General features: G+C 46.7%; 1 protein-coding gene across 3 annotated transcripts in view; it reads left to right on the top strand.

The window, feature by feature from the left end:
* Positions 1-25338, top strand: part of SHPK (sedoheptulokinase) — a 32774-nt gene that overhangs the window by 5816 nt on the left and 1620 nt on the right. The window contains exons 3-8 of one of the 3 annotated variants that reach the window (XR_014140595.1): positions 7028-7211; positions 7759-7911; positions 8890-9065; positions 12205-12405; positions 16443-18320; positions 19123-19219. Coding sequence is in view for 2 of the 3 variants with exons in the window: in XM_081805548.1 (XP_081661674.1) it covers positions 7028-7211; positions 7759-7911; positions 8890-9065; positions 12205-12405; positions 16443-16855 (1127 nt within the window). In the remaining variant the exon portion in view is untranslated. Of the gene's footprint in view, positions 1-7027; positions 7212-7758; positions 7912-8889; positions 9066-12204; positions 12406-16442; positions 19220-25338 lie in introns of those variants that run through there. The other 2 variants (XM_081805548.1, XM_081805549.1) reach the window with 2 other exon arrangements.

Below are 25338 nucleotides of genomic sequence, written 5' to 3'. Positions count from 1 at the left end.
CATAATCACAGATGTTTGTGATTTTTAAATTTCAGGGCATCCTTTTTATGGGCTCAAGGTGCTGAGTATTATTTAGTTGGTCGTCTTCTATCAGGTCTGCCACACGCAGAGGTAGGTGACCTGTTCTGTTTGGCCTCCAGGAGGAGGCTTATTAAGCCAGCAAAATAACAATGAGTACTTTACATGCTTGGTGCTGGGCTAAAGGTGTTACCTGTATGATCTCATCAAACTTTCCCAACATCTTTATGATGTAGGTTACATTGTTGTCCTCATTGTGCAGATGAAAAGTGGAGGTTCAGAGAAGTTAATATACTGAGGGTCAAATGGCAGCAAGTGGTGACTCCAGCTTTTGAACCCAGGTTGGTCTGACTTTAGACACTGAGCTCTTAAAGGCCTCTAGGAGGACCAGAGCTGTAGGTGGGTGCAGTAGCTCAATGAAGGGAGGAACTTCCCAAAAGAATGTCCAAGGAAGGATTAGGATGTTATGAGTTCCTGTTACAGCAAGCATTAAAAAGCCTTTTTTTAGCTATTAAAAAATTCTATACAGACATAAAAGTAGGGAGAATATTATGAACTGACACATACCCATCACCCACTTTCAAAGCTACCAACATTTTACGGCAGGTATTTTAAGTAGAGGATGGATGGCTACTTTGGGGGCTGTAGTTCAGGGGATTTGAACATTGGATTCACCCCTTTTTGCCTGGAGAGTTAGTAATTCCAGTTCTCCTGGGCCAAGTGAGTGGTGACCTGCCTCTCAGCAGTGGGACAGGTGTCTAGCGATGCATCCTTTGATCAGTCCCCAGGAGGGCCTGGGTGACTGTAGAAGCCAGTGCAGGATCTCTTGCTCCTTCCCTCCTTCTTGTCTGCCTGTTGTCAGGCTGTTTGGGAACCACAGGAGCTGCTTGGCTGTAATTAGTAGTTGGAGGAGAAGGCTGATTAGGGTGTTAGAGCTGGCCTCTCAGAGGGAGTCTAGGTTGTAAAAGCTTTTTAAACTCCTTAATTTTGCATTAATGAGAATAAATGTCCTTTTAATACTAAAATCCTTCCCAAAGAGGACAACGGAGATCTAAAGATTGTGGTCTGGTCATACACCTCCCTTTCTGCCCGTTTCCTGGACTCTGTAACAACCACACAAACCATTGCCCACATTGTTGGAGAGAGCTGCTTAATATTTCATTGAGCCAGCCCACATGCCTCCTTGTTTTGTTTTCTGCTTCTGGGAAGGAGGGAAGCCACTCTTTGACGATGATAATACTTGCTTAGTAGAGTAGAGTGAATCATATTTGGGATCAAGTCATTGTGTTTTTAATGGTGGCCATAGATTAGTTTGGCTTCGGTACCTACAACATATAAGGCTCCATGCTAGACCCCACGGGAGACATAGATATGAGCAGACGAAGCCCTCATCCTCCAGGGCACAATCAAGGCCGTCGACACAGACAGGCACCGGTGAGCTGAGCAGAGAGCTAATTGCTTCCATAAGGGCACAGGCCAGCCAGCGGGCGGAGAGGAAAGGCAGAGTATGTTCTGAGAGGTCTGTGGTTATGCCCGTAGACTCCATTTCCAGGCTCAGTAAGAGCAGGAGAGAAGTGGGGATCATAAAACCAAGCTAAAAGGCAAGCAGCCGACTAGGAGAAAACATTTGCCAGTGTGAATATGGGTACATAATAAAAAACCAAGAACAAAGGACAAGTGGCTCTGTGGAAAATGGGCAAAGGATACCGAGACGGGCAGTTCCTAGAAGAGGAAATACAAGTGGCTAATAAGCACATGAAGAGATGCTCGATGTCATTAGTAATTAGGGCAGTGCAGATGAAAACAACAAAGAGAAATCATTTCCCACCCACTGGATTATAAGAAATCGAAGTCTGAAAATGCCAAGAGTTGGCAGATGGGGTGGAAAATTGGTTCTTTTAAATATGGCTGGTAGTAGTGTAAATTAGCATAGTCGTTTGGAGGGCCGTTTGATGGGGCCTGTTAAAAATAAGAGAGCTGCTATGACTCAGCAGCTCTGCTACTGGGAGTCTGCTCGGGAAAATTACTTGCACATGGATGTGCGTAAGGATGCCTACTCACGGTTGTTCCTTGCCTTCTTGTTATGGTAGTGAAAACTGGCATTTAACCTCAGGGGAATGGATGGATAAATGTTGGTGTGCCCATGCTGCAGGATCTGCAGTAGTTAGAAAGAATAAGTGCATTCATATGTACTGACGTGGAAGGAACTCCAGAACGTTTGGTGGGTGATAAAAACAACGCCTAGAAAAAGAAATACAGTATAGTGCTATTTGTTTTTAAAAAACAGACAAAAACAAAATAAAGTCAACCAAACCGAACCCAGTATGTTGTGCCAGTGTAAAAACTTTATTTCGATGGTTACCCACAAGGGCTAACAGGGACAGGAAGGCGGCTGGGACCCGGGTGGGGATATAAGCAGGCCTTTGGCTTTATCTGTAGTATCTGAACATCTTATACTGAGAATTATCTTTAATATCTGAACATCTTATACTGAGAGTCCTGGTTCTACCACTTAGTAGCTATGTGACCTTTGGCAATTTTTTTTTTAACTTTTCTGTGCTTCATTTTTTTTGTACAGAGGGACTAATTATCATACCTATGTGATAAGGCTATTATGTAGATTCAGTGAATTAATATTTTTGAAGTGTTTTGAACACTACCTGCTACATGGTAAGAACTCCATATTTGTTTTATAATACAAACAAAATAAAAATGGTAGTCCGAATTTTTTTTTGTTTTTTTGAAAAAGGACCAGAGTTTTGAAGCAGATACAGGGGTTGGAAGAAAGCTGCGGAGATCCAGGTTTAAGGGCTGGGATAAGAATCCAGCTCGAAGTTTAAGTACAGATGTAGTATACAGTTATGAAGGTGCACTGCTTTGAGGAGCCCGTCACCCCAAGTAAAACTTAATGGGCTTTAGGTGCATGATCTGTAACGTGCCTCTGCTTTTCTGGCTGTTGGCCAGGGATACCAAGCAGAGACTGACAAGATCCCCTAGATCCTTTGCCCTGACCCATCTACCTGCAGCATGTGCCCTAGACATTCTTATGGCTCACTTCCTTACTCCATTCAGGTCCCTCCTCCTTAGAGAGGACTTCCCTGATCACCCTCCAAATATCTATCACTGCTGTATATTTCTTCACAGCAATGAAAAGTATCTGGTATTATATATTTGCTTGTTTATATTCTATAGCCCTAGTGGATAAGCTTTATGAAAGTAGTGACTTCTCCTTGATCATTGCTGTATTCTCAGGGACTAGAACCAGTGCCTAATACATATTAGATATTTAATACACATGTCATTCAATCATGCAAGTATGAATGAATGAATGAATGAATAAATGGATGGATGTTTCGTGGCCTGGAACCCGGAGGGAGGGGCAGTTAAGTCTCTTTCTTTGGTTCTTTTTTTTTTTTTTTTAAGATTTTATTTATTTATTTGACAGAGAAAGACACAGCGAGAGAGGGAACACAAGCAGGGGGAGTGGGAGAGGGAGAAGCAGGCTCTCCGCCGAGCAGGGAGCCCGATGCGGGGCTCGATCCCAGGACCCCGGGACCATGACCCGAGCCGAAGGCAGTCGCTCAACCAACTGAGCCACCCAGGCGCCCCTCTTTCTTTGGTTCTTAATGAACGTATTTATAAGAAAATGTAATGGTTTTGGCTCCCAAATCTGGGACTTGAGATCAGACATAGCCATGAAACAGCTGCCTGTGGGGCTTTGCCCTGCTTTGCTTCATGGCAGGCATTGTTCTCATCTGGAGGCTGCCTCATGTCACATGGAGCCAGATTCCCATCTCTGTCCATTGGGTCTGGAGTGTTCTTGCTGCTGATAACTTTTCTCAACTGGCACTTAATGTCAACATTCTTTTCCCATTCTGCTGCAATGGTTATATTAATATTGTGTGGAAGTGTGAGAAATCTCCCTTGTATGAGGAGAGGAAAGAACAAAAGATATGTAGGGGGGTGTATTCTCTTTCTTTAAGACTGTTGGAAGTCTTAGACCATGGACAGTTTAAAAGGTAAAGGTTCATTTTCATTATTATCATCACTGACATTAATTGAGTCCTCACTGTGTCAGATACTGTTGTAAATGCTTTACATGTGTTAACTCATTTAATACACACAACCCTATACACACAACATGCACAACACACCCTAACCCTAACTCTAACCCTTCCCCTTGCTACTAGTTTGACAGTAAAGTCAACACATGGCAGGAAGAGATACCAGGACCCGGGAAAGAGTTATAAGTGTCCTCCACCCCTGGACTTCCAGATACACTTGCCACCAAGCTGCTGAACTAGCTTGATTGTTGGCTCTCTCCCCCAAGATTGGTTTCAGAAGAATCATAAGAGAAAAACACCAAGGAAAGGGGAGAACACTGTGAGAGAACCTAGGGTGATGGGGCTACTTGGAGTTGGTGTGTGTAGGTTGATGGTTTGGGTGTAGGGCAAGACGCAACCAGCCTTGCCTGTGGGAGGATAAGGAACTGCTGGTTCCCCTGGATTGTCATGGCTTTGGGACAAGCAGCACCTTGTCCATAGCGAGGTGTCTTCAGGAATAAAATCAAGGCAGTGGAGAAAAGCAGGTGTCTCTCCCCAAATCACAGGGCTGGTGACCTATAATCTAAGGATCCTCAAAACATTGTTTCATCCTGGGGGGCAGAGTGGAAGCCCTGACCCGAAGAGATGTTTTTCAGGGTGGGATGGGTTAGCTGTGGATTCACCCCAGACCTCCCCAGACCTTTGGGAGCTGGATGGATTCTCATCCATCCTCCCCAGACCTTTGGGAGCTGGCAGGGACTGAGGTCTGGCTCATTTACACTGCCCGACAGAGTAGCCAATACTCCCAGAACAAAATGAGTTCAGGGACCAGGACAATAAGATGTTTCAAGTTCACAGCTGTTTCACAAGAAAAAAATTGTGCTGGGTGATTTGATGGAGATTTTTTTTTTTAAGATTTATTTTTTATTTTAGAGAGGGAGAGAGGGAGAGGGAGCAAGTGTGAGTGGGGAAAGGGGCAGAAGGAGAGAATCTTCAAGTAGACTGCCCGCTGAGCTCAGAGCCTGATATGGGGCTTGATCCCATGACCCATGAGATCATGACCTGAGCTGAAACCAAGAGCTGGATGCTCTTGGAGCCACCCAGGAACCCCAGATGGAGATTCTTTCAGAAGCAAAACTATTAGAATGGACAGTCTAAGAATTTAAAATTAGCCTGATATACATACTAAAATATATGAAAGGAGAATATTAGCAAGAAACAATAAGAAGAAAACATAAAAAACAAGCAGAAATATTAGGTATAAAAAATATAATGGTTGAAATAAAGAATGTAATAGATGGGATTAATAACAGAATGGATAGAACTTCAGAACAAATTAGAGAATGAAAGATGCAAATTTAGGAAACCTCTCAGAAGGAAGAAGAAAAGAACAAAGAAGTAGAAAATATAAAACAAAAGGTAAGAGATATTGAAGATACAAGTAGAAGTGCTAGCATCTGAATACTAGGAGATCCAGAAAAGGAAAAATAACAGTGGTAGAGGAGGAAATATTTGGAGAATTAATGGAGAAAATTTACTTACCATAATTGACAAAATAAGATATAACAGTCTGGACCAAAGGTGCCCATAGAATGTCAAAGAAGAGAGAGAAGGAAAACCTCATAGCTGGATATATTATAGTGAACTTTTAAGGATTTCAGAGACAAAGAAAATTCCAAAAGCTTACAGAGTGAAAAACCAGATCCTATATAAAAATTAGAAGCAGATTGACTAGATAGTTTTCAACAGCAACATTCTATGTAAAAATGCAATGGAATCATATTTTGGTTTTCTATTGTTGCATAACAGACTACCTCCAAAACTCCATGACTTAAAACAGCAACTATTTTATCATATCTTGTATGATCTACTTCTACATATTGGATTGAGCTGCTCTACATGGGGTTGACAGAGGCTGCCTGGGAGTATTCATCTCGTGGACAGACTGGTCTGGAGGGTTCCAGAGCGGCTCTACTCAATGCCTGATGCCTTGGTGGGGAAGGCTGGAAGGCTAGACTCAGCTGAGGATGACCTGCTAGATGCCTGCATGTGATTTCTCCACATAGTTTCTCTAGCATGGTAGCCTCAGGGTAGTGGGACTTCTTACCTGGTGGCTGGCTTCCCCCAGAGTGAGTGCTCCAGGAGACTCTGGTGGGAGCTGCAAGTCTTCTTATGACCTAGCCTTGGCAGTCCTAGGATGTCACTCCCCCCACATTCTCTTGCTCTCGCAAATCATCAAGGCCAGCCTGGATTCAAGGAAAGAGGATTTAGACTCTACCCCTTAATGGGAGGAGTAGCAAGGAATTTGTGGCAATCTATCACAAATCTACAAAGTGTTTTTAAGTATTGAAGAAAGGGAACTTAGAACCTAGAATATCACAGCCATCCTTCAAAAATATCCTGAGCCATGTAGGCTTCTAGATGCTTTGCCACAGAACGAACTACACTGGAACTAGTTTGGGGTAAAATATTTAAATAAGAGCAGAGAAAAAAAAATCTAGATTTTAAGAGATAAATGAGATAAATTAAGTAAAGATGGCCAGATTCCTGAGTAAAGTTGATGTCTAAAATCAATTAGCTAAGACCAAAGGAAAAGAGAAAATATATCCATCATCATCCAGAATCGAGTCTAGCTAATATTATCATGATAAGGGTTGGAAGGACAGAGACTAGGGGACTTGAGTGTGCCAAATTTCTTTTCTGACAGGGTGGGAGGGGATATAATATCAACTTTAAAAAAATGAATTAAAGGGAACACAGAAGAAGTGGGATAAATGGAGGGAGTAGGTGACTTGGCCTGAGTCACACAGCCATTGGTGGTGGAGCCAGGTGCTCTGATATCAGAACCCACGTGCGTGAGTGAAGTATTATCATTGCTGTAACCTCACTAGCAGAGTGCGCTCAAGGAAATGTTGCTGCTGGTCAGATGTTCTTTTCTCTGTTTTTGGTAATTTCCTTTGTTCCAGGCTGTGAATGGACAGAGGGAGGGCCCTCTCCTGTGTTTGAGCCCGGAGCCGTGAGCCACCTGGTCACATGGCAGGATGGCCGGTGTAGCAGTGGGTTCCTGGCTTCTTTGCCCCAGCCAGAGTCCCATCTCAGTGTGGCCTCAGGGTTTGGCTGTGCAACCATCTTCTGGCTTTTGAAGAATAGGTATGGACAACTGATTTTTGAATCGGGTGCTGAATTTCCAGGGAAACGAGAGTGGCCAGGGGACTGTACCTCCCGCCGGTCAGCATCACTCCACCTGCTGGAGCATCCCTCAGTGAGGTGGCCTGGCACAGGGTGTGGTCGCAAGACCTAGACTTGGTCTAGAACTGCTTCATTTCTCGGAAGGCTCTTTGTTGGTTATCTGATTCTAAACCAGAGGGGGAAAGAAAAAGGCAGAGAGGGCAGGGGACTTTCCAAGGGTTCCATGGTAAGTTCATGGTGGGGTCAGGGCTGCTGAGAACAGCCAGTGTCCTGCTTTCTCAAGCGTGGTGCATCCTCCCCTGAGACCAGTCCCTGAAGGCCGACTCCAGCCAGCTTTGCTGTGAGTGGCTGGGAGGTCCTCACCCTGGGAAGTTCAGCACGTGGGGTGCTTGCTGCCACCCAGCTATGCCATGTCGAGTCCACTGCCTGCAGCTAGGTGTGGTTCAGGCTTGCAAGTTGCTATTGCTATTCAACAATTACGTTGAATTGTTTTTGATATGAAAACTAGCCCAGAGTTCCTGAGGTCCTACGATGCTGCTGGCACCATCCATGACTATGTGGTTGCCATGCTGTGTGGCTTGCCAAGATCCCTGATGTGCGACCAGAATGCTGCTAGCTGGGGATATTTCAACACTCAGAGCCAAAGCTGGAACTTGGAAATGTGAGTATATCCTTGCAAGCTGGCTCCAGGCTAACGGCCTGAATCTCGAATGTGAGGGATTTAGTGGGACTTTCCCATTTGGGAACAATAGTGGAGGATTCCAAGAGCCTAGGAATCAGGTTCCCCTGCCCCTCAGCCTGTCCAGTCACCAGGCAAGGGTGGGCCTGGCTGTAAGTGAACCCTCGGAGGGGGACACCTCTTACACCCTGCTGTCCTGCTCCCCTACAGCTGCCCAGACCCAGGTTGGGCTCCCCCGTTCTCTGTGACTCGGACCGAGCCTGCAGATTTCAAAGAACAACTGTCAGTGTAATGAATTTTAAAAAAAGGTTAAGAAGTGAAAGTAGTAGTCTTGAGGGATGTCTTTTAAAGTTCTTTTTAAGGAATTGTTTGCCATTTCAGATCCAGGTATCCTGTGCCCTCTAAGTTCACTTCCTTCAGGGTCCAAATTCTGAGCTCTGTAAAAAAACAAAAAGCACCTGGTAGTTCAGGTAAAGGACTTTCTAGCATGTTGTGTAAAATTGACAGTCCCCTGTTTACTAACCCCGAGTGATGAATGCAGTTGGTGTTCAGGAGACTGATGGGTCTGACTTTGGTTTGGCCGGTGCTAACTGACTATGACTGTGTGCTGAAACTCTTTCTCCCTTTGCAGAGTATGTTCCCTTCAAACACAGAAGGCTGGATAGTGGTGACATCTGGCTCTTTCTAACTCTTCCTGATCACCCCTGCTTAAACTGGTGGCTTTCGCCCCTGGAAGGCCAATCCCAAGCTTTTGAAAGCCAGTGTTCACTTTTTTAAAAATGCAAGTCTGTTTCTCATTGTTTAAAAAAAGCCACAGAGGCCCTCTGTCAAAACACTGGATTCTATCCTCCCTTCTTGTATGTGTGTCCTGTAGGGTTTTCCTTCATTGAGCTTCCTGGAAGCAACAAAGACCCAAAAATCCAGCTCCGGGTAAATGTACTGTCCATTTTTGGATTGCAGATTGAGGGCCTCAGGCTTTCCCACGCACCTGCTCCCAGACATCGCCGAGGCCGGCAGTGTGGCGGGCAGAACTTCCCATGCCTGGTTTGAAATCCCACAGGGGACACGGGTGGGCGTGGCCTTGGGTGATTTACAGGCCTCCGTCTATTCCTGTATGGCTAAAAGGACAGATGCAGGTAAGTCTTGCTTTTGTTGGCTCCTCAGACTTCTGCTGGTGCCTCCTAAGCTCCAGCTCTGTGTGAGGGCCCAAGGGGCACCTGTAACCAGCAGCCTCAGCATCCCATTGATCGCTATTCTGTGAACATGAAAAACCGCCTCCTTCCTGCGGGTGAAGCCCCTCCTGGAGCTTACAATCCAGCAGGGCAAGTTCTGTCCCTGACCACAGTCTGTGTTTTTCTTCTTTAGGGCCAGGTAAGGGAATTGACTCTCTCTAGTTGGCTGATTTCTACATAACTCCATGACCCAAAAAGTAGATTAGTAGATGAGGGTTTTTTGTTATTGTGTCTTTGTCAATGGAAGTTCCATCCGATCTGATGAGGAGTGCAGTCTTTCTGCATTCAGAGTAAGAGAGTCACAGTGAGGTGGAGGCCGGAGTCTAGGGCAGGGCTTGGTAAACTTTTTCTGTAAAGGGCCAGATAGTAAATATTTTAGGCTTTGTAAGCCATATAGTTTCTGTCCTAACAGCTCAACTCTGCTGAAGCGTGAAGCAGCCATAGCTAATACGTAAATGAATAGGGGTATAGCTGTGTTTCAGTAAAACTTCATTTATAGACACTAAAATATGAATTTCATAGTGTTTTCATGTGTCATGAAATTTTCTTCTCCTTTTGATTTCTTCTCAACCATTAAAAAATGTAAGAACATGCTACTGGGATTGTAAAATGCTATAGCCCCTTTGGAAAACAGTCTGGCAGTTCCTCAAAAGTGAAACATGGAGTTAGCACCCGACCTAGCATTTCCACTCCCAGGTGCACACCCAAGAGAACTGGACACATGTCCACACAAACACTTCACAAAGATGTTCTTAGCAACATTATTCATAAAATTCATAATTTCAAAATTAGCTGAGAGGGAAAGTGAAATTCTACCTATTTTGTTTGCACATATATGTGATAAAATCTTTTAAGGCCAACAGTTGTTCAAAACCTTTTCTCCCCAGTTTTTTTTTCATATGTCAGCAGCCCCCCCTTTTTTTTTTTTTAATTCTTATGTTAATCCCCATACATTACATCATTAGTTCTAGATGAAGTGTTCCATGATTCATTGTTTGTGCATAACACCCAGTGCTCCATGCAGAACGTGCCCTCCTCAATACCCACCACCAGGCCAACCCATCCTCCCACCCCCCTCCCCTCTAGAACCCTCAGTTCGTTTTTCAGAGTCCATCGTCCCTCATAGCAGCCCCCTTTTTTATCTTTTTTATTATGTTCAGTTAGCCACTGTATAGTACATCATTAGTTTTTTTTTATGTTATGTTAATCCCCATACATTACATCATTAGTACATCATTAGTTTTTGATGATGTAGTGTTCAGTGATTCATTAGTTACATATAACACCCAGTGCTCATCACAACCTGTGTCCTCCTCAGTACCCATCACCCTGTTACCCCCTCCCCCCACCCCCCTCCCTTCTGAGACCCTCAGTTCATTTCCCCGGGTCCAGAGTCTCTCATGGTTCATCTCCCTTTCTGATTTCTCCCCCTGCAGTTTTCCCTCCCTTCCCTGTAGCCCTCTGTGCTATTGCTTATGTTCCACAAATGAGTGAAACTAAAATCAATGCTTCAGGAAAATATGCTAAATTTATTCTGTGACTTTTAATTTTCCTAATACGTCATCTCTTGCCTATATCCCTTCATCTCAAAGTATGAATGTCAGGGAACTCACGTGGACTTTGGAGTCCAGCCCACTGGCCTGGGTGAGAATTTAGCCCCTCTTCTCCTTCGGTGTGACCTTGGACAGGTTGCTTTTTTTCCTGAGCCCTTGTCATCATCCAAAATGAGGGCATGATATGTTTCTCATGGGACAGTTGTGGTGACACACTGGGATGGTGCCTATAAAGAGCCTGGCTCTTTCTACCTTGTAGGCTGTTCCCTTGACAGAGGGCTGTCCTGTGCCTGGGTGTAAATGTGCTTTCTCTATAGTAAGTGAGGGGCTAGTCAAATGGGAAGAAAGTAGGTATTAGGCTCCCTCTTCACTGAGTTGGTTGTTGTCTCTGGTTCCAGACTGGGTCTGCTGGCAGTGCTCACTTGTTCTGTGTCCATGGGCAAAGTTGGGTGGCCTCCATCCTTGACACCTCCACTTGAGGGGATAGGTGGAGGGCATGTTGCTTCTGGTATAGAGTCATAGTGAAAGGCTTGATGTGGCAGAAAGTAAAGGTTATTGGCTTTCCAAGATTGTTTTCAGTCTCCTAGCTTCCAAATTCCTAATACGTAGGGGAGTTACATGCTGATCTCAGTTATTTCAGACCCCAACAGACTGAGAAGAACAGGCTTTTTGGTCAGGTCTTGTGAGAAATGGAAGAGAAGAGACTTCCAGGGTAGTCCATAGGCCCTGGTCTCAATCCAGAGGAGAAAATCATCCCCTCTGTGCTGAGTCTGGGAGCTTTTCCCTTGCTGGTGGAGGAGGTTAAGAAAAACACCATGGATATGAGAAGGAGGTGGCACTTGCTGAAAATGAATGAAACCTCCCCAGAGAGTCAAATACTTGGGCTGAGAGAGGTCTTACTATCTGTACATCGTTGTCTATTGCTGTGTAACAAATCACTTAGTAGCCTAAAGCAGCAAACATTTATTATCTCTCACAGTTTCTGAGAGTCAGGAATTTGGACGTTGCTGGATGGTCTGGTTTAAGGTCCCTCCTGGAATTGCAGTCGAGCTGTTGCTTAGCTGGGTCTGCAGTCATCCAAAGGCTTGACCAGGCCTGGTGGATCTACTTCTCAGCTCATTTATGTAGCTTTTGGCAGGAGGCCTCAGTTTTTTGCCACATGGACCTCTCCGCAGGGCTGCTCATGACATGGTGCCTGCCTCCCCTCAGAGCAAGTGATCAAGACAGAAGCTGCAGTGCCTTTTTATGACCTGGGCTCCAAAGTCACACAGGGTCACTTCTGCTTTATTTTCTCAATTAGAAGCAAGTCCCCAAGTCTAGCCTACACTCATGGGGTGGGGGAAGTTCGGCTCTACCTCCTGAAAGGAGGGGTCTCAAAGACTTTGACGACATTTTTTTTGTAAACCAGCACACTCTCCCCTTGCCCTCTTGTGACCTGTGACCTCTGACTCAGCCGGACAGGCCTAACTTCTGCTTCCCTTGGACCCCAGTTCTCAACATCAGCACTTCAGTTCAGTTGGCAACCTCCATGCCTTCAGGATTCCAGCCGGCGCAGACTCCAGACCCTGCGGCTCCAGTCACCTACTTCCCGTACTTCGACAGGATCTACCTGGCGGTGGCAGCGTCACTCAATGGGGGCAACGTGCTGGCCACGTTTGTCCACATGCTGGTCCAATGGATGGCGGATCTAGGTAAGGTGTCGCCCACACGGTGATGTGTTTCCCGCTTGGCCTTTCGATGTGGCAGTGTCTTGGTGCTGCCGGTGTTACTTAAGCTTCTAGATTCGTGTGTCAGACCCAGCCCGGCTCCAGCACATCCCTTCCTTCTTTAGGGATCTGGGCCTGTAGCCTTTTTTCCTCTCATCTTCTGAGCCGCCGTCACCTCTTTTTTTCTGAGGGAGCACCTTTTCCTCTAACATTGACTGGTCTCCTGGCTCTCCCCTGCCCACTGGTTACTTGTCAGTAGCTCACCATCCCTTTCTGATGACTGCAGAGAGCTGAAAATAAAATGATCAAACATGGATGAGTGAAAAGACTCCTGGTATTTTACAATATTATAAAATCCTTATAGCATTTATTCCTGGCAAGTGGTTCCTGACTCCCTTTCTTGGAAGGGATCCCTGAAAAGTGTGATGCCCTCTGCTTTCTTCAGGGTAGACTAGATCGGGCCTTTCTCTGCTCTTCATTTGCAGAGAAACTTGTAGCCTCCTTCCAGGAAAGGTTCCCTTTCCAAGCCCTTAAGGTAGAAATGAAATCACTGGTGAGCCATGCAGGTCTGGGGAAATCACTGGTCCCCCTATAGGAGCTCTGAATCAGGTCACGCCAGGAAGCTTTCAGCGTGGTAACAAGGTGAGGCATGGGCGGTAGGGAGCACGTGGGAAGCTCACACTGCTTGTGCAGACAAGTGTTGCTGACCCATGTCAGTGCTTTCCGGCTAGCCAGGGGAATTCTGCCCCCTTGGCTGAGATCCCCTCAGGAATGCGTCATTAAGAGAACAGAACTCTGATTTTGTTTTGCCTGAAAAGGTGTCAGAAAAGGTTTTCAAGACGCAGAACCAGTCGGGTGCCTGGGTGGCTCAGTCGTTAAGCGTCTGCCTTCAGCTCGGGTCATGATCCCAGGGTCCTGGGATCGAGCCCCACATCGGGCTCTCTGCTCCGCGGGAAGCCTGCTTCTCCCTCTCCCACTCCCCCTGCTTGTGTTCCCTCTCTCACTGTGTCTCTCTTTGTCAAATAAATAAAATCTTAAAAAAAAAAAAAAAAAGATGCAGAACCAGTCATCAGAACCTTCAGGCAAGCCCTGTATTTAGATACTGTTTTAACTGTTTGGCTCTATCAGTTGTTGACTGAGCTGACCTACCGGTCTATCATTACACAGAAGTGACTGTTATTTTTACCCCTGAAAGAGATGGTAATATTATTTAATTTCTCTGTAAGATGTTTTCAAAAAGAAAAGTCCCTTGCATTTTCATGGTTCTGGTTTTGATGAAACTGAGGACTTTGAAGGTTAGTATTATATGTAACTTAACCTTTTAAGAAATTTCTACAATAATGTCATTTGATTAAAAAATATATAGATGCTGGGGTGCCTGGGTGGCTCAGTCAGTTAAGCATCTGACTCTTGATTTTGGCCCAGGTCATGATCTCGGGGTCCTGGGATCTAGCCCCCCGTAGGGCTCTGCACTTGGCATGGAGTCTATTTGAGGATTCTCTCTCTCTCTCTCCCTCTGCCCCTTCCCTTGCTCACGTGTGCTCTCTCCCTCTCTCTAAAATAAATAAATAGGGGTGCCTGGGTGGCTCAGTTGGTTAAGTGTCTGACTCTGGATTTTGGCTCAGGTCATGATCTCAGGGTTGTGGGATCAAGCCCAGTGTCGGGCTCCGTGCTTAGCAGGGAGTGTGCTCAAGATTCTCTCTCTCTCTCTCTCTCCCCCTCTGCTCCTCCTCCCTCTCTAAAATAAATGAATGAATGAATGAATACATAAATAAAATAAATCTTTAAAAAATATATAGATGCAAATACAATAAGATTTGTTGAGATAAGAGACATTACATTTATTAACCAGATATGGAAATATTAAAGCATAAGATATAAAAATAAAACTCTCTATTCAGAATACCCTAGGTTTGCATTATTTCCCAGAAGTTAGAAAACAGGGAGTTCCACCCTCATGCGGTTTAGAGTAGGGACTCTGAAGCTAGGTGGCCTGGGTTTGAATCCCAGCTCTGCCACTTTCTTGTGCTTCGGGGCAGGTTACTTGTCCCCTCTGTTCTTCACTTTCCTCATCTGGAAAGGGATTATCCTAGATGTACCTTAAATAACTGTGGGGATCAAATGAGTTATATTGCAGGGCACTTAGAATGATGTCTGGCCCATAATAAGTGTGGTATAACTGCTTGTTAAATAAGCATAGTGGTGGTGCAACCCGGGAGAGTGCCTCAGTTCTCAGCTCTGTCAAGTCATTATGTGGCTTTGGCAAGTCCCTTGCCTTCGGTGTTTTTTCAGCTCTGATGGCCTGTGGGTCTAAGCCTGTGATGTGAGTATTTGGCAACTCATAGCATTTAATCCCCACAGTAGATTTGGATGAGGTGGTAAGCCAAGGGACGCAGAGACAGGGCTAGAAGCCAGGTCTCTGAGGCCTTCAGCTGCTAGACTCCTTCCTTCAGGTGCCCCCCAAGGCTGGGGTCATGGCTCAAATGTTTTCCAGCGAGGAAGAACGCTTTATTTTCACATTTCCTTAACATCCTTTTGGGAATTTTTATTAAGGACATACAAACACATCATTTATTGTTTTCTTCTTTTAACTATAGACTTTCTTTGGGTTTTGACAGTTTTCCACTAATGTCGTTTTCCTGTTCCAGGATCCAATTCAGGATACCACATTGCATTTAATCATCATATCTCCAGTCTCTCTGCTTTCTATTTTTTTTTTTTAAGTTTTTATTTATTTAAGTAATCTCTACACCCAATGTGGGGCTTGAACTCATGACCCTGAGATCAAAAGTCATACGCTCTACCGACTGAGCCAGTCAGGTGGAGCTTTTCTGTTTGAAAGCTTTCTATTTGATTGATCTGTTTTTTTTTTTTTCTTTTTCATCTTCTTTCCCTTTTTTTCCCATAATTTTATGGTTTTATATTCTTTATTCTTTTTTTTTTTTTTTAAAGATTTTATTTATTTATTTGACAGAGAGAGACACAGCGAGAGAGGGAACACAAGCAGGGGGAGTGGGAGAGGGAGAAGCAGGTTCCCCGCAGAGCAGGGAGCCCGATGCGGGACTCGATCCCAGGACCCTGGGATCATGACCTGAGCCGAAGGCAGTCGCCTAACCAACTGAGCCACCCAGGCGCCCTATATTCTTTATTCTTTTAGAAGTTTTCAATGCACTGTTTCCTAAGATGTGGAGAGATAATCCCTCTTATACACTGCAGTAGTAGTGTAAATTGGTCCAGCTTCTAAGGGGCGATTATGATGTGCATATCCTTTGAACCAGCAGTTCTCCAAGGACTCAGTCCTACGGATTTGTATACTTGTACACATGTGCTAGGTTATTCATCAAGCATGTGATTTTTCTGAGATTTTAGTAGAATTTCTAGAGGGAGGGGAAAGACACTGATATTCATTCTGGCACTTTTTTCTTTTCTTTTTTTTAAGTAGGCTCCATGCCCAACATAGGGCTCGAACTCACAACCCTGAGATCAAGAGTCGCACGCTCTACTGACTGAGTCAACCAGAGTTCTGCTGATCACATTTTGACTATGATATTTAAATTATTTCTCCCTCTTCCTCTCTCTCATTCCCAAGTGTGTATAGCTGAGTTTGCGTAAGTTAAATGTGCTGCCACTGAGACTTCACAGTGACACTGGGGTGGTGGCTCTCAGCACTGGCTGCACTCTGGAAACACTTGTGAAGTTTTAAAAACAATATTGATGTCCTAGTCCTGCCTGCAGAATGCTGATGATTTGGCCATGGGGTGGGGTGGGGTAGGCATTTTATAAAAGCTCCTCAGGTGATTGTTATGCCCTTAAGTGTTGGTAAGCACTGGTCTAGAACCTTCTAATTCAGAAGTGTGGTTCTTGGGCCAGCAGCACTGGCTTCCTCTAGGAGTGGAGAACAGCTACAGAATCTTGGGACCTACCCCAGGCACACAACTATGCTGCCCCCTGGGAATTCTATACTGTCTCAGCCTACAGCAAGGGGTGCATGAACTCACACAGGTCTTTTCTGTTCTTGGAAGGTCTAGAGGTCGAAGAATCCACTGTGTATTCATGTATGATCCAGGCAGCTGCACAGCAAAGAGACACCTGCCTAACTATCACTCCAACGGTGTTGGGCGAGAGGCACCTGCCGGACCAGCTGGCCTCAGTGACCAGAATCTCCTCCTCTGATCTCTCCCTGGGGCACGTGACCCGGGCCCTGTGCCGAGGCATTGTTCAAAACTTGCACTCCATGCTTCCATTTCAACAGCTCAAGGAGTGGGGTGTGGAGCGGGTGATCGGCAGTGGGAGTGCACTGTCCAGGAATGACGTGCTGAAGCAGGAGGTGCAGAGGGCTTTTCCCTTCCCAGTGTCCTTTGGGCAGGATGTGGACGCAGCTGTGGGGGCAGCTGTGGTCATGCTCCAGAGAAATCTTAACCAGAGGGAGTCTTAGTCAGTGCATCCTTTGGCCAAAAGACTGTTGCAGATTTTATCTAACTAACATTCCTGACATGACCTTGGGGTCATCCTTTTCCTGGACAGTTTTGTGGGCAGCTTTTAAGCAAAGCTTGTTTTCAGGGCACCATCTTGACCAAGAACCTACCTTCATCCTCTAATAATGCAGCCAGGACTCATCAACTAGATCCCAAATCAGTGCTCTCCAAGAGACTCACTTGGGAATTGGTCACAAATGTAAATGTGGAAAAAAGAGAGAGGGACAAAGAAAGAAAAGGAACAGTAGCCCAGCATCATGGTCAGCAGGCTCTTCTGTGATTCACCTGTAGACAAAGAGAAAATAAATGTGACTTCAGACACCAAAAAGTCTCCAAGTAAGAAAAGAAGGCCCCCCACCCCCCACCCCCCTGCCGCTCCAGCTTTTGGGATGATTGTATTTTGGGACATGAAGCCCAGACTTGGCTCACATGCACTGTTGGAAAAGTCCTTCCCTACTGGATTGTATCATGTGTCCCTGCAGTCCCCCTCCCATTCTTGTTCTCCCTTGGTCATAGCTGGTTAGCTGAGGCAGGGTATGGCCCAAGATAGTAAAGCAGACTGGCTGAGATGAAGATGCAGGGGTCTCTGCTGGCCTTCTCACCATGTGCTCCCCCTTCCAGGGAGAGCCTGCTGCACTGGAGCTGCTCCAGATCCTTAACACAACTGGCTCGAAGGCACATAGCAGGGAAGGAAAGGGGGCGTAGCATGACCAGCGAGGGAGATGGATGCTGCGTGGCCCCACCATTCAGGCATATTGTTCCCAAGAGTCTGACCAGGCACCAGTAGGACCCCTTTCCAGGGTGTGTCTGGGCAGCAGTGTGTTTTTGGCCCTGTACATTCTTGGGAATCTTTCCAACAGAGGGATGTGGCTGGGCATGCTCCTGTCAGAGAGGGTGGACAATTTACCCAGAGAGAACCCCTTATCCTGCGGCCCTAGCCTTTCTTTCTCTTGGTGTAGGCCTTGCTGGGCCACTATGTGTCCTGGCCCGCAGAAACATTCCCCTGGAGTCAGCATCCCTGCAGGGATCCCAGAGCATCTTAAACCTTCCAGTAGTTGGTAGGCATGAACATGGATGGCATGGCTTCCAGGAGAAAGCCATCATTGCTGCATCTAATTCCAGACTCCCAAGAGTGATCCCAATGCTCAGGCAGGCCTGACTCTGAGGCACCTGGGCAACTATGAGTCTGGGAAGCAGTCTTGTTGTCTCTTTGTAAATGTCACTTTATGAATTATGTGATTGTCTGAAGCTCTTAGATTAATCTGCCTGGCCATGCTGATTGGATTTTAGACACTAAAGCTCATTCTTCCAGAGACTTGTACCTTTAATAAGACACACCTGTCTTCTTTGGGATTGTTGTAAATTATGGCATAGCTGCAGAGCTTGGTTTGGGAGGTTGGACATAGCCCTGAGGATCATTTGTAGGTTGTACTATAGAAAACCCCTGCCTGCCCGGCAGTTCTGCCAGGACAAGTGGCTGAAGATCACTCAGGAAAGTCATGTGAGTTTTCTCTCAGCTAGAATGAGTCGACACCATTATTTTGGAGCCCCTGTGGCAGGCCTATGAGAGAGAAGCCACCTTGGGATAGACCAAAAGATAACAGCCCTGTCCGTCAGGAGGAATTGGTCCTCCGGCTTCGGGGAGGCAGCCTGTCTTGTGTCCTCAGAGTGCTGTGGATGGAGTCCGTCAACGTAAGATGAGAACCTGGATGTAAGGCCAGGAAGCCCAGCCCAGTGCCCAGTGTGGTGCTGGAACTCCCTGTTCCCTTTCCACATGTCCCCTCTACCTCTGAGGGCTGAGCCTCGTGCCGTCCAAGCTTGTCAGCTCAGAGCCCTGCTGCTGTATTTATTGCACGTGGCCTGGGCCTCTGCAGGGGGGTTGAACACAGCTCCCAGGGCCTCGTTTCTTCAGCCTGAAATCACAAACCACTCACTGCTTTTGCTGTCATTCCTGGAAGGTACCAGTAAGTGTTTGATACCAGCACGATCCTCATATGAGGAACTGGCCTTGAGGACTGCCTGCCCGTGTCCGGGTCTTACAGGCACACGGTAGGCTCGCACTTTCCCACCTGATTGCTTTGGCCAGTGAAACGTGAGCAGAAGTGTGCCACTTGTTCTGTGCCTTCAGGCCAGTTGTGTGGGCCTTTAGGAGCCAGTGTGTGATGTGTCACATTGCCTTCCTTTTGCCACCAGTGACTGGTAGTGTCCCAGAGAAGGGCTCTGTCAGCTTGGGTTCCATGTTAGGACAGTGTGGTGGAGAACCCTCGCCAACGAATGAGCAACGTGCAGTGTGACCAAGAAATAAACCTTTGATGTTTGAAACCGCTGAGATTTGGGGGTTGTTTGTTACCACAGCATAACTTAGTGTACCCTGACCACTACAGCCGCCCTAGAGACCGTACCTAGGCTCAGCTGCACCCAGCACGGACTGACACATTTATCAACACCCACTAGGAGCTGGGTTTTCTGTCAGGACAATGATGAGTTGTTGAATTTCCATCACTAGGGAATGAAATAAACACTAGGACAGATTTATGTGTGTGCAGAAGGAGGAACAATTCATTCTTTATGTAAGTGACACTGAGCTAAACCTTGGAGAGTTTCAGTCCATCAATACCAACAACAGCTAACACTTTTTGAGTACCTGCCTTGTACCAGGAGCTAATCTAAACTCCACTTGTTCAGACCTATTTGATCTTTATGGTGATCCTAGAAGGTGAGTACTATTATCTTCATTTCTCAGGTGAAGAAACCGAGACGCAAAAATGTTACATAACCCACCCAAGATCACAACCCTAGGATTCAACCCCAGAGCCCGCTTTCTTCAGTGTTCTGGGCTGAGAGAGCAAATGTGTTGTCATGAAAGACTGGCATGAGCAGGGTGTGATGAATTGTCTGGTGTAACTTGGTCATACGGCATATGAAAGGGTGTGGTAGCTCTTGTGACTGGAAATGTCAGCCAAACTGTGAGGGGTCTTGGGTGCCAGATGGTGGGATTTGGACTTTCTCCTGTGGGCAGCGGAGTGGAGGACAGGCTTCACGGGCTTCAGGAGTAGAACTGCCGGTGTGCAGACTCTAGATTGGAGAACGGGTGTTGTGGAAGGCAGGGGCCCAGGTGGAGGGGCCTAGAAAGCAGCCTGTGAGACATGGTGGCCCGAACCAGCCTGGGGGCAGAGGCTGTCCCCCTTACCCTTCCTTTGGCCCTTGACTATGACTAGATCCGTATGTTTATGTGGCTTTCATGTTCTCTATTTTTCTTCTCAACTGGACTGAAAGCTGCTCGAGGGAAGGGTTCCTATTAAGCTGTTCTCTGATCTGTCCTTCTGCTTAATCTTGGGCTGATGCCAATGTTTGGAATCTCCTCCTGGGGCAGAACATTATACCAAGGCCCAGCTCAAATGCCATCTTCCTGCTACACGGACTCCCTGGCAGCATATTTCTCACTGGATTATGATTGCAGCTGACATCCGGGACCCCACTCAGTGTTTGCTGTTGGCATGGCCTATTGGCTCCTGGCTTGTGCCTGTTACAGGGCCCCCCACCCAGTAAAGTGTCAGAGAGAGCCTAGCAGGTCTTCCTCCTCATGCATCCTGGCCTTCTTTTTTTTTTTTTTATTTTTTATTTATTTGACAGAGAGAGATACAGCGAGAGAGGGAACACAAGCAGGGGGAGTGGGAGAGGGAGAAGCAGGCCTCCTGCCGAGCAGGGAGCCCGATGCGGGGCTCGATCCCAGGACCCTGAGATCATGACCTGAGCCGAAGGCAGACGCTTAACGACTGAGCCACCCAGGCGCCCCCATCCTGGCCTTCTTGAGGGCAGAGACCAGCTTATTCACCCTACTCAATTGCTGTGGGTTTGCTAGTACTCAGTGGTCCTTCAGGAAAGAGGGCAGTTTGCACCTGACCTCTTTTCCCAGCCACAGTTAGATGGACAGATCACATCTTTGAAATTGAGAGATTCTGGGTTCAGAGATGCTCACTGTGTGAGTCATGAAACATTAAGCAAATCTTGGGTTTTTTTTTTTCATTAAAAAACAATTAGTCACAACCTCAAGCTAATGGCCGGATACAGCTCAACAGTCAGCAGATGTAGTTCTCATTTGAAATAATGAGGATGAGAACCATAATCCCTCATGCCTGCCTAGAGCTTTCAGCCCACAGAGACCATTCACATCCTTATTAATCCCCAGAAAAGGCCTGTAAAGCAGGTAGGGCAGGTGCTCTCACCCATTTTGTGGATGAGGAAGCAGGCCCAGAGCTTCAGCTATCAGCCCAAATTTATGCAGTGGGCGTCTGGCACAGCTGGACCTCCTCTCCCGCCTCCATTCTCTGCCCATGCTCCTGACCCTCCGATCTCTTCTCCCTCTTGTTTCCAGTCCCCACCCTGGGTCCCAGCTCTGCAGAGCAGGGCTCAGTTTTTGGGTGCTGAGTGGATGCCTCATCCCTAGGTGGCCAGCTCCATTCACTTCTAGAGTGCACTGACCCCTCTCACAGAGCCCTGCCCTCCACAGGAACTGACTCACGTGGGTACCTGGTGATGCTAATGCACAGACCAAATCCAGAAAGGAAAGTAGGTTTGCTGTTTGCCATCTGCACCTGGGATCCCTGAAGCCATTTAAAATCTGGGAGGCAAGACACAAAAATCAGGGAAGTTAAATGTCAACACAAGATTTAGAAAGCTCAAGACAAGACTAGTAGAGCTGACACTGTCCTTGGGTGGGTTACAGTGTCCTTAACCACTTTCCCTGGGGCTAGAACCCAGAAATGCCAGGCTGACAGTTCCTGATTTGCGTAATCAGGCTTTTTCAGCACATGAGAGTTTGCTGGTTTCTAGCTGTACCAGAAAGTCTGGCTTCAAATTGGTGAGGACCCAGATGGATGAAGAAAATGAATGAGGCTTCTATGGCCAGAGTCAAGGGCTCAGTTTAAGCCAATGTGCCCCCTGGTGGTAACAATGTTAGAACTGCAGCTATTGGTGACGGGGGTTCCCGTTGACTCCGCCCACCCACTTGCTGATGTGGCCTCCAGCACCTTCCTCCACTGCCCCTTGTCCCCATCAGACCAGAGCTTGGAATAAGTGCCCCCTCCCAGAATTCATCATTTAAACGTGATCTACTTACAAAGAATTTTAATGGGTACATCATTACATAGATTCAAGAACACCCTTAAAGAGTTATGGAAAAAAAAAAAAAAAGAGTTATGGAAGCTGGGGGCGGGGAGGTGGGAAAGAACACCTTGTTGCACATTATGACCCAGAAAACTAGGTTGATGGCAGCAGTGCTCAACCCTAAGGTGTCGTCTCTGCCACCATTTCATGAGTTTTAGTAGAACCACTCAGTGCAGATTTTGCTCAGATAAAACTATGCCAATAAATATTTACAGTGTGCTACTTTGGGCAAGGCATGGAGCTAGGCTTAGAGAAGGAAAATTGAGGGGACAAGAGCCCTGTCACCCTGAAGCCATTAAAATCTGTGAATTAAGAGATAAACATCAGAGAAGTTAAAGCTCAATACAAGCTTTAGGAAGCTTCAGACAAGACTGGTATGGTTGTCACTGTCCTTGGGCAGGTTATGTAGCCTGTCTACAACTCATTTCCTAATCCCAAACCAAACTTTCCTCATGAAACTTTGTGAGAGTTTGATAAGTTAATGCCCAAAGTGCTTACCCCAGAACCTGGCACACGGCATGGGCTTAATAAGCATCCACTGCTATTATTGTTGTCATTGTGATCCCACGCACCAGTTGCTACAGGAAGGTATACGCTGAGATTTGTGTAGGAGTTTAGAGGTGAGCACTTTGGCTGGGCCCTTGGTGGAGAGGCTTTTTGGAGGAGGTGGGAGTTGAATGATAGAATCTCAGCATCCACAGTTCTCACCTGCCCCCTGGGCCTTAAAGACGGGTTAAGTGGGATGCATAGAGCAAACATGTTGGGCAGAAGAAGGGCAGGGGAAGAGCATGGAGGCAGGCACAGTTAGTGTGACTAGGGAGGAGATGTGTCCGGGTGACAGCTGGGCCACGGTGGGAATGGGCTCAGGGTGCCAGGCTGAAGGATAAGGCCTTGTTCAGTAAGGGGGCAAGGTCAGGAGAATGTTCCGGGACTGGGGATTGAGAGGTGGTGGGTCGGGGTGCTGGGCCAGGGAAGGGAGGCACTTCTGGAGCCTCGGGTGAGAGGAAGTAGCTGCCAGCTACAGAGGGTGGATTTGAGGACAGTGAGGACAGAGAAGGAGAAGCTGGAGATGACAAAGTATGTCAGGCTTGATGACCACACAAAGCTGGTGCCTCTCTAGGCAGGAACATTGAGGGGAAGGAATGTGGAGGGCAGAGGTGTCTACTTGGATGTGCTGAGTGGAAGGGGTTTGTGGTCTTCATCTGGAGATTCCAGGAGATAGGGATGGAGCTCATGGGAGAGGGTAGCACTGGACCCCTGGATGAGGGAGTCCCTGGCTTGGGAATGTCAGATGGGTCCTTGGAGGAGTGGGGGTCTCAGAAAGGGATAGGAGGATGTAAGGGTCAGTCATGGGGAGCCCCCGTGTGTTGAGGAAAAGCTGTCAGGGAAGGAGGAGGAGGGTCACGATTTCCCCTGTAGCCCTCACAGCATGCATGGTACCATGCAGACTCTGGGAGATGTTGTCAGCGCCCAATGGCTCTGTTACAAAGGGGACACATTTAGTGATGTGAGTTGTCCTCACCGGAGGCAGAAATCACCTGGGAAGCTAAGGGGATAGTTCTAGTGGAGAAGTGTAACCTTCCCCTTTCTTGGACCGTGCCCCTGAGCTGGCCAGTTGTCTTAGTGCCTTTCTCAGATGTCTCCCACCCATGCCCCGGGGCTGCCATGGCTGAGACCTGGCCCTGGTCCAGGCAGTGTCCCTAAGACAGCATGGGCATGTCAGTCTCCATTCCAAGGTGTTCCCACAGCACCTCTGGCCCACACAGGTGGTTAGAAGGAACAGTGACCCCAGAGAACTTGTAGGTTGAGGGGTCACTGCTGGTGAGTTGTTTTTTTTTTAAAGATTTTATTTATTTGACAGAGAGAGACCCAGCGAGAGAGGGAACACAAGCAGGGGGAGTGGGAGAGGGTGAAGCGGGCTTCCCGCGGAGCAGGGAGCCGGATGCGGGGCTCGATCCCAGGGCCCTGGGATCATGACCTGAGCCGAAGGCAGACGCTTAACGACTGAGCCACCCAGGCGCCCCGAGTTTATATACATATAAAATATATGTAACAGTTATGTACGATTAAGAATGAATTCCATGGCCTCACCCTATATGTCTCTTCAGCTGGCTGTTGATTGGTATCCTTTATTATATTATTTAATAAACTGGTCATCAAAACTAAAAAAAAAAAAAAATGAATTCCATGATCCAGCAATCCCACTTCTGGGTGTATGCCCCAAAGAATTGAAAGCTGTAACTCAAAGAGGTATTTGTACACCCATGTTCACAGCAGCATAGTTCATCCCACAGTTAAAAGTTGGAAGCACCTCAAGTGTCCATTGACAGACGAATGGCTAAGTAAAATGTGCCATATACGTATGATGGATTATTATTCAGCCTTATAAAGGGAGGAAATTCTGCAATTTGCTACAATACGGGTGAATCTTGAGGACGTTATGCTAAGTGAAATAAGCCGGTCACAGAAAGATAAATGGTGCATGATTCCACTTATATGATGGTCTTAGAGTAATCCAATTCACACACAGAATGTAGAATGGTTGTCAGAGGCTGGGGGAGGGGAGCAATTGGGAGTTAGTGTTTAATGGGTATAGGGTTTCAGCTTCGCAAGATGAAAACTGTTCTGGAGATGGATGGAGGCAATGGCCGCATATGAATGTACTTAATGCTACTAAATTGTACGCTTAAAATGCTTCAAATGGTATTTTTCATGTTATATGGATTTTACGAAAATTTCAAAAAAAAAAAAGAGGTGAATTCCAAGGTTCATTTTAATTGAAGCTGAAGTGGCACACACGTAAAAAGGTGTCCAAGCAGGGGGCATGGTATGGCGTGTTGAGGTGGGCCTGGCTTCCATGCCCAGACCCCCAGCATGACCCGGCAATCAGTTAGCTGCGCCGATTTCTCACGTGTAAAATGACCACGGCAATGTTCGCCCTGCCCCCGCTCAGGGTGTTGTGTGGCCTGGGAGAGTGAGCTTGCACAGCCTCTCCGTAAACTGTAAAATGTCGTGCAAAACCCGTTCAGCGTCTGCACTCTACTCTCTTGACTCAGGGGTCAACCTTGTGAGCTACTCCAAGTAGGGCTATGATGGGTCTTTCTGGTACGTGGCTGCTCATTTCAGGCTGTGTGGGGCCTGTGGCTTGTGGGGTCCTCTAGGGTTCCTATGGGCAGCTTCCAGGATGGGTTCTGCAGGACATTTTGGGCTGCCGACTGCAGGCATACCCAGAAAGACTTTGCAGCTTTTCTCAGCCATATTCTTTTTTTTTTTTTTT

Source organism: Leptonychotes weddellii, chromosome 15, assembly GCF_054177405.1.
Source record: "Leptonychotes weddellii isolate Sample4059 chromosome 15, ASM5417740v2, whole genome shotgun sequence".
Classification (NCBI taxonomy): domain Eukaryota; kingdom Metazoa; phylum Chordata; class Mammalia; order Carnivora; family Phocidae; genus Leptonychotes; species Leptonychotes weddellii.
Note: the sequence above shows the minus strand (reverse complement) of the source record. Positions and strands in the feature narration are given on the sequence as shown.